At 35.8% G+C, this 13237-nt stretch overlaps 1 protein-coding gene across 1 annotated transcript; it reads right to left on the bottom strand.

The window, feature by feature from the left end:
* Positions 1-2418: 2418 nt before the first annotated feature.
* Positions 2419-3612, bottom strand: LOC127878665 (glycosyltransferase-like protein gnt13). The gene has a single exon (XM_052425194.1). It carries the CDS (start codon positions 3403-3405, stop codon positions 2419-2421), a length of 987 nt encoding a protein of 328 aa, XP_052281154.1. The 5' UTR covers positions 3406-3612.
* Positions 3613-13237: the final 9625 nt, after the last annotated feature.

Below are 13237 nucleotides of genomic sequence, written 5' to 3'. Positions count from 1 at the left end.
AAATACTTTCTTTGTAACTACATGTTTTCGGCCACCCAGGTTTTCCTCATATAATTTCTCTATTTTTTTACAATTGCATATCATCATAATTCTACGTATGTGTGCTAATCCGTTGACACGTGCCACAAGTTGTTATTACAACCGGACCGCGGATATACAACCTAATAGATGGATGCCAAATTTCAGTAGACCGTAACATTTGCTTTATATGAGTACAAAGGCATGTTAACCTGATATTATTAATGAACCCTGAGAAGGACATCGTATACTTCGATAAGCATACACATACGATAGACACTATTTCAACTAACCGTTTTAGTATTTATACAAAAATACAAAAATAACGCGATAAGCTTTCATCCGAAAGCTTAATGGGGTTATTCAGTTGAAAAGGTTGTTGTAAGGAACCAATAATTTCTGTTGAATGCATTTACAGTTTTTATTTTGTATCTTTTGAGAACATCTGTTTTCTGTCAATGAGTGGCAATTATGATAAAACTAATTGCTTTTGAAGGTTCATAATGTAGAATTGTTCACGCTAATATTTGTATTTGGTGAACAAAGTTTTAAAAAGAGCATCTTTCTAAAACAACATTAAAATTATGAATCGGTTGTAAATTACTTTGCGAACATATCTTTATATTGTTTAATATTATACGACATTATACTTGCAAGCACACGATAATATTCCAACAGTGGAGTCATACTAAGAAAAATATTCACGCAATGAAAATGTATATTATAAGAGAGTCTAAAAAATGAAAACTGACTATGTATGTTTCTAAATTTTCCTGCCTATGTATATTTCTAAATTTTCTTGACTATGTATGTTTTTAAATTTTCAGATATGAAACCATGTTATTATTTTGAATCGTTCAAAAACTTGAGTAATTACGATGTAGATAGTTATTCATAAAAAAACTACAAAATACTAATATTTTGAAACATGATTTGTGGCCCTTTATGGTTTGTATAAAGTTGTATAGAACTGTGTAAGTTATGGTGTTCTCTATTCGTCTCAAACTTTTATAGTTATATATACATGTATCAACACTATATTGATATATTTAATGCCTGTATTAATACTAGTATTCGCTTCGTACCAGTATAATAGCTGATAAGCGTAGCGTCCATTGACGAAGCAACCAACAAAGGGCATTACTAGGAATCCACAAACACCCTAACTAACAGAAATAATGTATCTAAAATGAAATTGAGCGTAAGTACCTGTAATGGTAATTCATTTAATTTGCGACACGCAATTATTTAACATTATTATGGTTGTATCCCCATTGTTCATATAAGAAATTATAATACCGCTAGATTTAATTGAACAAAAAATCGTGTTGCATGATCTGTATATGTTGTGTATGAAGTTGTCACCCACTGATAAATGGGGAAATTATGAATATGTGTCTTGTTCTGAGAAAACTGGGCTTAATGCTTGTGCGTAAAGTGCCGTCCCAGACGACACTTTCCGCTTTTATGGTATTTTTAGTTTGAAAGAAGTCCCTTCTTACCGAAAATCAAGTTTAAGCGGAAAGTGTCGTCCCTGATTAGCCTGTGCGGACTGCACAGGCTAATCTGGGACGGCACTTTACGCACAAGCACTATGTCCAGTTTTGTCAGAACAAGACACATATGATTAAATACCGGTATATCTAATAGAAAAACGACTATAAAAATGAACGACTTTTCTATAATAAAACATCCCGAGTTTGCATATAATTTCAGGATCGTAATTTATCGATCACATTAAGCATTACATGTATAGTACTACCATAATCAAACTAAAATCGACATGCATATTATATGAACAATACATGTACAAGAATTTACAAACACAAAAATAAATACGTTACTGTGCGAAAACTAAAGGGAAGACACATCAGTATGTGTGAAACGTTGGTACATGTAATAAGTTTCTAACAAACAAAATATTTACATGCTTTGTAAAAACGACAAAGAAAACTCATTATAGATCCTAGACACTAAATTGCTCCGACAGTTTCAGCGTCTATGTCGTCACAGAGAGCAGTATGATAAGAATCGGTAATGATTCCACTTTCAGCATTCCTCCAGGCTGATTCACCTTGCAATCATCGATGTATGGTGCATAGATATAGTTCTATGGAATATATCAGCATGAGTCAACAATTACATATGCTAAAACAGGGACATATACAAACAAAAAAATTGTATAGGTCCCTGGCTAAAAGTAACGGATTACTTATTAACATCAGGTTTATGCTAAACTAAAATGAACGCGAATTAAACTGAGAATTAAACTAATATATAGCAGGTGTTTAATACGTAATCTTTTACATTTATTTTTTTTTGTTTAAAACGTATTTTGTTACAGTTAGCATATAAACATGAGACGAAGGGGCTCAAATATTAATCATTCATATACACATACTAATAACGGTCAATGTTATTTGGCTGAGTGTCAATGTTATTTGGCTGAGTGTCAATGTTATTTGGCTGAGTGTCAATGTTATTTGTCTGAGTGTCAATGTTATTTGGCTGAGTGTCAATGTTATTGTGCTGAGTGTCAATGTTATTTGGCTGAGTGTCAATGTTATTTGGCTGAGTGTCAATGTTATTTGTCTGAGTGTCAATGTTATTTTGCTGAGTGTCAATGTTATTTGGCTGAGTGTCAATGTTATTTGGCTGAGTGTCAATGTTATTTGTCTGAGTGTCAATGTTATTTGTCTGAGTGTCAATGTTATTTGGCTGAGTGTCAATGTTATTTGTCTGAGTGTCAACGTTATTTGTCTGAGTGTCAATGTTATTTGTCTGAGTGTCAATGTTATTTGTCTGAGTGTCAATGTTATTTGGCTGAGTGTCAATGTTATTTGGCTGAGTGTCAATGTTATTTGGCTGAGTGTCAATGTTATTTGTCTGAGTGTCAATGTTATTTTGCTGAGTGTCAATGTTATTTGGCTGAGTGTCAATGTTATTTGTCTGAGTGTCAATGTTATTTGGCTGAGTGTCAATGTTATTTGTCTGAGTGTCAATGTTATTTGGCTGAGTGTCAATGTTATTTGGCTGAGTGTCAATGTTATTTAGCTGAGTGTCAATGTTATTTGTCTGAGTGTCAATGTTATTTGTCTGAGTGTCAATGTTATTTGGCTGAGTGTCAATGTTATTTTGCTGAGTGCCAATGTTATTTGGCTGAGTGTCAATGTTATTTGGCTGAGTGTCAATGTTATTTGGCTGAGTGTCAATGTTATTTGGCTGAGTGTCAATGTTATTTGGCTGAGTGTCAATGTTATTTGGCTGAGTGTCAATGTTATTTGGCTGAGTGTCAATGTTATTTGGCTGAGTGTCAATGTTATTTGTCTGAGTGTCAATGTTATTTGTCTGAGTGCCAATGTTATTTGTCTCAGTTCGAAGATACATGCTTGTAAATCAAACAGCGATCCGTCATGTTAATGATATGGTTATACAGGTACTTAACAGTTTTAAGATCTTTCAATTGTAAACCCGGTTTAAAACACAGAAAAAAAGAGACGAACATTAAGCATTTGCACAATAATTGAACGCTCAGCGTTAACTGCAAAGAAATAACGTACATGAATTTGGTGTTTATCTCCCCTTCTCCACGAAGGTAATTTGGTACGCATCAAAAACCAAATAAGAATAAAATAAGCGTTTTAGCATTCGAATTTCAAAGTTGTTTGCGTTATAATTCGAAAAGAACATGAAGAGATGAAAGTATTTCTATGAACATCAGTGACTCATTAAGCGATTAACGAATTCATCTTTCAATACAATATAACTCAACGCAGAAATCGATAAGTGAAACACATCAATATGTAAAAACTTTGCGTTAAAATGAAATGAGGAGTTTCCACGTACAATTAAACACATAGATTCGCTCTAATGTATCAAAACGGGATTTGAATTTGAATTTTAAATCGGAAATCAATTCATATTTGCACCAACCACAAGGAGGTCTGCATTTAACACTGAATGTACAAGTGTGTGCGACGTGCAGATGTACAGAAATTACAAAATCGTACTCAGAGATAACTGTGCTGTAAAATAACCGATTGGAGTGATCCCTAGCAGTGCCCATACAATCATTTCCGGTCACAACTTCAACGTGACTTTATTTAAATCACATGATCACATTTTGAGCATTACAATATTGGTAAAATGGAAGAATAAACCGTGTACTTGTTAATGTCTAATTTTTATTCAAAGGGACCAGTTCACTATTTGGACATATGAACATTTTGAAGACATTTGTTACAGATTCAAAACAGAATGCATTCACAATATTCCAACAAGCGAACTAACACTCATGACCTACAAAAATGTCCAAAAAAAAATTTTCTTTTATTTAAATCATCAAACGAAACCGGATATAGCATCTATAGATTTGCATCGATAATTGAGCAAAACGAGCATTAGTGATAACAGTTTAAATAACTATTCATTAAAAGCCCCTTAACACCGGACTGGCGTCCTTACGGCGACCTAAGACTGTGTTTCTGGAAATTTCTGATTGTCGTAGTAAGGACGCCAATGACTTTTTTGGTAAAAATGCTGTTTTTCGCCTTCCCGTCACAACAGCGTCCTGGTTTATGGCGTTCTGCACGTCCTCACGGCGTCCTTAATACGTCCCCCGCGACCTTACCGCGTTCGTACTGCGTCCTTACGGCGACCAAAGCCGACCATACGGCGTCTGAGCGGCGTCCTTGGCCTTCTTACTGCGATCTTATTGCGACCATGGCGTCCCCGCAGCGACCGTACGGCGACCACACGGCGACCATACTGGTAGTATAAAAGGCCGGTTTTTTTGGAGAAATTTCATTTTCTTTCCAATCGTCGATGCGTGCAGAGAAATAAATTCAATAATGCCAAGAAATAAGACGCATGGGCGGGGTAATCCCCAAAAAGTAGCTAGTCCTTCACCATCTCCGGAGAGGGGCTCGGACACCGACACTCAGTCTGTTGCTAGCAGCATGCACCAAGCTGACAGTCCTGTTAAAAAAGTAAGCTAGTGACCAGAAGCGATTTATCATCAGAAGAAGAAGAGGTAATGGTACAGTGGCTTAAGGAGCATCCAATACCACTTTTGTTTTTTTCTAACTTGCATTTGCATTTTAAAAATAGTACCAGACATTACACTAACTGCATATACATGTATATATACTATCGTTTCAATGTATGTATGTCAACAAGGATAAAATTCTACATGCTATATAAGACAAGTGATTTCGAATTCATAACATTCGATAAGTAAACACTAATTTTTATCTTCATATAAATGTCAATGATTATTCTCCACCATAAAGTTGCATACGTATATCTAATAAATTATACAATTTCATTTATTTGCAGTTGAAGGCAAAGCTCGCATACCAAGGGTCGACCCAGGGTGAAGATGGCCCGGAACTTGCGAATCCAGACGAAATCCAGGGACCGTCTACCTCAATAACAAATGCCGACGAGCCTACAATCCTTGATGCCAGACCCAAACGCTCAAGAGTCAAGAGTCCTTGCAGTCAATGATCATTTTCTGTGGGTTTGAGCGGCGACCACACGACGTCCATGGCGACCTTACAGGGACCCTACCACGTTCCTACTACGACTATTGCGTTCTCTACATCGTCCCTACGACGTGCTTAACAGAACGCCGTAAAAACGCCGGACTTCGGCGACCACTTTGAACATGTTCAAAGTAGTCGCCATGGGCTCGCGTCCTGAGCAATTTTCGGCGACCTCACTGCGTTCTCTTGGGTCCTTACTGCGTCCCTCCGGCGTCTATGGCGTCCTCACTGCGACCTGGGTCGCCTTAAGGACTAAGTAAGGATGCCAGTCCGGTTAGACGGGGGTATAAGACACCTGCGCGTTCTAGTGACCCAGCGACAGCTTTCGCTTCTTAAGGTCCCTTTTTCGAACCCCAGGACCAGTTTATTTGTATTAAAAATTATAGTACATTCATCCTTGTCATTATAATGATATTAAGCAATAATCAATATGACAGTTTTGTTAATAGTACGATTATTGTGTAAAAGTCCCTTTACGAAACACAAAACGTGTGTATCTCTCTTTATACATACTAATCATGAACACTTAAGCAATTTTCCTAAGAGTAGTTTAAAAAGAAACATAAAAACATTTACAATTCTGAAGACCGGTTTAATTGTGTATCTGAAAAAAAAATGTGCTTGTTTGTGGCAAGTGTAAGAATCGCAAGAGGGGAAGTAAGCGCTGTGAGTAGTAAAACTCTTATGATAAATCAAAATGCTGACAGCAAATAAAGACGGTTGTAGAGAATAACAACTATAAAAACGCGAGTCACGAATGTATTCCTATGGAACCATCATTTGAATGAAATAACCTATTTTCGAAATCAAGTTCCACAAAATAAGCATCGTAGCTGCTTCACTAAATTACAAACGCTTTGCTTGGTAAAACCCTAGTATATTAATAAATTACATGTTTTATACTATAAAAAATGTGTAACTCTCAGTTTAACCCATTTATGCCTAGCGTCTAGAAAGAAGGCCTTGGCAAACAGCGTAGACCCAGATGAGACGTCGCATGATGCGGCGTCTCATCAGGGTTTGCGCTGTTTGCATAAAGGAATTTCTGTAAGAAATATTCTAAATATAGAAATAAATATATACATCCCTAATTTTGGAAATAAATTGATCCAATTTAGAAGGATGCAAGAGTCCACTAGGCATAAATGGGCTAAAGAAGTACAAGGCTTGATAAATATTTTGCATTAAACAATGATTGCTCTTCTGTGTATACCGAGTTGATACATGTCTATTCAACTAACTAAATGATTGAAGCAATTTACTATTAATAATCACTCTCAAACCAACCTTACCCACCCCCGGAAACCCGACATGCTGTGAGAAGTTGGAAATGCTAGGAGATGTAGCCGATTTATTTCAAAGAATTTCGGTAGGGTAAGTAAATCCAGTTCTATAATTGTTTAAAGGCATTTTTGAAATACAATATATTTTAGTGCATGCAAAGGAGGTTTTACCAGCGTATGTGAGGAAAATCCTGGTTATTAATATTCAGGATTAATTGAAATATGGCTATTTAAAGTCGACGATGCAGGGATTTTTCCCATATTTAGCACTTTATTTACAAATTTCGTTAAAGGTATGCCAGTGAAAAAGTTTTTTCACCGACAGTTATATTAACCAATGTCCCCGAGTATCATATCCGCCAGGGTTTCTTAAAAAGTTCGTATTGGTGGAAAAAATCGACTTTACATACAACGTGTTGATGAAAAAATGATATGACATGGTGCTGTACAAAGATGTCGAGATATGACATGTGTGAAGTTCATTTATAAACTTAAAAGCTCACTATTACAGCTGATTTATGCCCACTCTGACGCATTGTAGATCATTTTCATTGAACTTTGAGGTTTTATAATGATTTCCGCTCTAAAGCTAACTTAATTTCCAGCTAATTTGTATCTTTTTTTATTGTTTGAAAATCATTGTAAATGTAAAGCAATTGATTCATACAAGTAAAAATATACGTCCGGTAGGCAAACTAAACTTACATTTTGCATATATCACTACCAAAAAGAACGAAAAGAAACAAACATTTACACGCGTGCATTGTCGGAGATGTTTGCAAAGCTGTCAACTTGAAGTCATGTATAATAGATCCAAATTTAGTTCACATTTATGAAAGTCTACCGCCCATAATTGGAACTATAGGCACAAATTATAATTATAGATGTTTAGTTTGCCTACCGGACGTATATTTTTTACTAGTGTTGCAAGTCAGATATATCTTTTGTCCTCTATCAGTAGGAAGTAGCATAAAAAAAGACAAACCTACATGTTCTGTGAATATAGAGTATGAATATAGCCAAATTGTACTGTTCCATCTGAATATCCATTGTAAATAACTTTAGGAGTGGGAAAACGGGGCCTAATGCCATGTGCATTAAGTGTTTTAACCAGTGCAGAATTAGGGACGAAACTTTCCACTTTTAATGTGGGGTTTTTTTTGCGAAAATTCAGTATAGGCAGATAGCTTAAGAAACAGGCCATGATGTTTCAATCGAATAAATTATAGAATGAAGGTCAATCAAATGATAATCCACGATTACATTAAACAGGTTGTGCAAAATATTTATAGTAATGTTTTTTCAGCCACTAACCTCTTGCCAACGTAACCACGTGTTCGCCGTGCTGGATGATAAACTCTTTACCGGAAGAGGAATTCACCAATGACATCAGACATTGCGACAAAAATGCTGTCATTGTGACGTCATAAAAAGTGTTAAGCCCAGCGTTAGCGATCTCTTCCATTAGAACGAGAAGCATGTCCATTCCTCTAAAACAAAGAAATTCCTCGTTGAATTGGCCACCTTCGAGAGCCATTTTTCGGTTCAGAGCTGACAAAAACGGTATTTTAGCAAATTGCAGAAGTTCGACACATGCTTCAGCGTCCGTGTGCTCAAGGTTAGGAAATGTAAGTCTGTGTTTGATCCTGTCTCTGATTGCTGCAAGCGTCGTGTTCTCCACCGGTTCCCGACACTTCCGGTCCGCGTCTATCCCGAACTCCATACTCGTCCAAGGAGTCGCGAACTCGGACGCTCCCGTCTCGGATAAACACTGAGAACTTTCCCCGCGAGATCGCGGAACCTCGAGCAAGTTACTTGTACTCGTTTGTTGGGTTATTTTTTCTTTTTCCTCTACTGAATTCATAGAAGTCGTCTGCGTCGTGAATGCCGGAATCTCCGTTTGTGTCCAAATAGTTCGAGTCTCGACAGCTGGCCGGTAGCTGAGCATGGACAGCGATTTCTGAGAGATCACGCTTGCCCGGGATAAGGGCCCGCGTACGAAGGACGTTCGTGATAACCTGTCGGAACTCGAGCGATCCAGTGGCTCCATCGATCCCGCCGGCGCCAGGCTGAATGGCCTCCTAGTTTCGACATCATCATCATCATCATGGCATTCGACATTGATGACTACCCAGCTGTTGTTTGGGCCATTTAATTTTACATCTGAAGAACGTCCTGCTTCCGTTTCCTTTTGAGTCTCTCTCTCGGCCCTGGCGAGAATATTATCTTCGGACCGGGACCCATTTATAGGAGCCAGCTGCTCAGACACGTCCGTTTCAGCCTTCTCGCTTTCAGCGCGTTGCTCATCCTTGTGTTTCCGGAAACGCTTTAGAAAATTGAGTCTTCCTAAATGGAACTTCCGTTTCCTGTGTGAAGTTTCTGAGTCCGACTTGTCGTCATGGCGACCTCGAAGACGGTCGAATGTTCGCCGTAGTCGGTTCATGATCTGGTTTAAAACGTACATAAAATTAAGTTATACATGTATATAAATTAGAACTGACGGAACAGACATTAAATAAGTACATCGTCTTAATACATACAGTATAAAAGTAAGTATGTCACGTTTAAAATACATTTAAAAACATTATAATCAATACAAATGAAAACAAATACAAAAAAATAATTTGAAATGAAGAAAATACATTAGAAAACCGCATTAGAATCTTCGCAGCCATTGAATTCATATATGACGCTTATGTATGGTCAACGTACATGTAGGTATTATTTGATTGCGAATATGATGATCAATAATAACTAAATAAGTACTTAAATTCCATACATACAATGATAGCTGTAAACAAATGGTTCGATTATATTTTGTTTTATGGCGGATTGAGTCGCTTAAAGGGGCCTTTTCACAGATTTTGGCACGTTTTGAAGTTTGTCATTAAATGCTTTATATTGATAAATGTGAACATTGGATATAAAATGCTTCGGTAAATAATCAAGAATAAAATTTAAAAAAGAAAAAAAAGGTAACCGTCAGCAGGGCTCGAACCACGGACCCCTGGACTCCTTAAGTAAAAAGTCTGCGACTTAGACTACTCGGCCATCCTTCCGTATAGAATTTCTGATGTATTTTATACTTTAAATAAGCAATCTTCGTAGTTTCACAAAATATAACAATAACAGAACTTTCTAAATTATTAATTCGTTTCGCGTTGCAACGCTTTATAATTTTCGGGTTTTTAAATAGTCAAAAGATGCATATACCGGGTAATGGCTATTTTTGAGCATGGTAAATGTTTAGTATTACTGTTTCCTCACAAATATCATAATTAAAACGAAAATTTGCGAATCTGGAACATCTTTTTTCAATTTTGTCAATTTACCCAAACGTGAAAAGGCCCCTTTAAGTAATTGCGTCGACAATACCAACATAAACTTTATGAACACATTGTTCACGATACACGTTAAATTAAGTGTTGACTCAAACAACCACGCTGGGTATGCGGATACTTTGATAACAGATGGCACTTCAATACCAGATAACAACAAAAGCCACGCGCGAGAGGCAAGTTCATCATTGTTTTCAAAGTTATATCATAAATATTAGTTTTTTAGACAAGGCGCATGGTCGAGTGTATAAATGGTGTATCCTTTTCTATTGCAAAGAAAAACATCACGGAAGAATGGTAGATTTTTCCCCAAAAAATAGAAAATTCGGTCTGAAAACAGCATAAACTGGATGAAATGTAAACATTTCAACAAAATAAAACTACTTAGAAATATTGCAAGAAATTGTTTGATATTCCAGCATGTAGAGTAATCACTGTGCTTCAAATACTGAAATTTTGATAGTATTCAATGAAATATAAACGAAGATAGAGCATGTTTTAATAGGTGGTATTCATGAAGTTGCGGATACTTTGATTCCCGATATAGGGCACTTCGGATAACAGAGACTTTCAACAAATTAGGCACTCTGATAACCGAGTTTTATCTTCTACCTGAAATGCATTTATGTATATTATGGCTATTGTTACCAAACATTTTGAAGTACGAATCAATTTGCATTGTCAAGCCCGACACATTGGCAATTTATGCATAACGTAATTACATACACATGTAAAATATAACCAATGGCGTTGTTCGTTTTCAAAAATCTTATTACTTTTAATTTATACAATTAATATTATAAGTGCAAATTTTAAATAAGATTCAAATGCTTATTTCTGAAGTAATATATTTCAAGTGAAGACCGAAAATAATTGTCTAAATAATAAACTTGTTTTAAGTGGTAAATTGAGATTAAGAGATTTGAAAATACAACGGATTACTAGTATGTGGATCAACACGACTGTGTTCAATTGAACTTATAGCAGGACTCTAGATAAGGGGAGTAAGGGGTCTTAAAGCGGCCAATACACCTCATAAAATCCTTTGTCATTGGTGCTCATTAGAATCGCATCACGAAGACGATACTAATGCGTAGACACAATTTTTAAAAGAGAATGGAAAACTCCCTTTATATTGAGCTTTACACTTCCCTTTCCCTTTTATTATCATATTCCAAAGGGATAAGAACATGTTTCGGTAATTCCTTTTTAATTTACGTCAGTACATATATTTTTATTTATTGCCTGCTTACTATAGCAGTATTCCACAGCGAATTCTGCATTTCTGATTCACTAAATAGAGTGTGTTATATCTGGTAAAAAGTGTCGAGTTATCTGGAATCGAAGTGTCATTGTCTTTGAGATGATCGGTAAAAGAAGTGTCCATGAAAATTTGGCGTCCGACTCTTAAAACATTTGAATTTCCTCAAATACGTTATTCAACTAAAATTTAACATGTTATAACATTAATGGACATAATGATCTTTTATTTCGATAAGTTGGCACGTTCTTGATTTATTTCCAATTATTTTTATTTTGTTGAAATACGTACTGATCGTCGAATTCATGACGATTATCGATGAAAATTTATCTCTTTTTTATAATCCACTGGTTTTTTTTTCACGACTTTCTTGCTCCGCAATACGAAGTACTATACCATTACTCGACCGAACAATGTTACTTGTCTGAAAACCAAATTAACAGAACATAAATGCAAAAAAAGCTGAAGAACTCAACTCTCGCGCGTGGCTTTTGTTGTTATCTGGTATCGAAGTGCCATCTGTTATCAAAGTATCCGCATACCTGGCGTGAACAACAGGATGGTATATTAAACTTAAATACTGATATATCATGTTGACTGGCCACCACTGTCAGTACGAATGTCGAGTGGCTAAACCAATTATTAATTAATATCTGGAGAGCTCAAGATTTCTGTTGTACAATGCGATCGACAGAGTGACACATTACATCGTCCTATCAAATCTTGCTTTCATAAACACTAGTATGGTTTGGGCGTTTACATTGTCGGTGTTGAATTTTCGATCAGATTGTAAGCTTCGTTCGTCGTCATCAAAATGTACGTGGATGTTATGCGTTAACAATTATTCCGAAAAATACATCCGCGACATTAGTCATAACAATTATCGTTGATAAATACATCCGCGACATTAGTCATAACAATTATCGTTGATAAATACATCCGCGACATTAGTCATAACAATTATCGTTGATTGATTTTAGTGACAGCATTAACCCATTTATGCATAGCGTCTAGAAAAAAGGCATTGGTAAATAGCATCACAAAATAAAGACAGAACAACAACAAAGACAGAACAACAATGGTTTGGGCGTTTACATTGTCGGTGTTGAATTTTCGATCAAATTGTAAGCTTCGTCGTCGTCATCAAAATGTACGTGGATGTTATGCGTTAACAATTATTCCGAAAAAACATCCGCGACATTAGTCATAACAATTATCGTTGATTGATTTAGTGACAGCATAAACCCATTTATGCATAGCGTCTAGAAAAAAGGCATTGCAAACAGATATCTTCTTTTGTCTATTCGCCTCAATTAGCATTAGTAAAACGACAATTTCATAACATAACGGCAATGATTGTAAGTGTTAAGTGGGTATTACTATTATGATTTAAGCTGAATTTCATGTTCTGTGTATTTTTTTCCAATTCAAAGAGATCTAAAGTACAGCATAGACCTGTGATTTCAACCTTGAATTTTATTTCGAAAAAAAAAATCATCCGAGTGTGTTACCGTATCCGTAAAGTATCGAAATTTATACAGTTTGCAATGGTAAATCGAAAACTATCAAGGATTCTTCTGTTGCTTCCTATTTGTTTCAAATTCTTCGATTGTTTTTGTTATATTTTCTTGATGTTGTTTTTTTGTTTGTTATATTTATATTATATATAGATATTTTTGCATGCTATGCATTATTTTTCTTATACTGTAGTATAATAATCAAAATTGCTTACAATATTTCTTCGTATAGACTTACTTCATCTCTTTTATGCATTCATGATATGATTGTATT

The sequence above is a fragment of the Dreissena polymorpha genome, chromosome 4, assembly GCF_020536995.1.
Source record: "Dreissena polymorpha isolate Duluth1 chromosome 4, UMN_Dpol_1.0, whole genome shotgun sequence".
Lineage (NCBI taxonomy): Eukaryota > Metazoa > Mollusca > Bivalvia > Myida > Dreissenidae > Dreissena > Dreissena polymorpha.
The sequence above is the reverse complement of the archived record's forward strand: the minus strand, read 5'-3'. Positions and strand labels throughout refer to the sequence as shown.

Coding starts and splice junctions, on each gene's coding strand:
- LOC127878665 (XM_052425194.1), bottom strand. CDS start 3,405: ATGTATCTTCGAACTGAGACAAATAACATTGGCACTCAGACAAATAAC.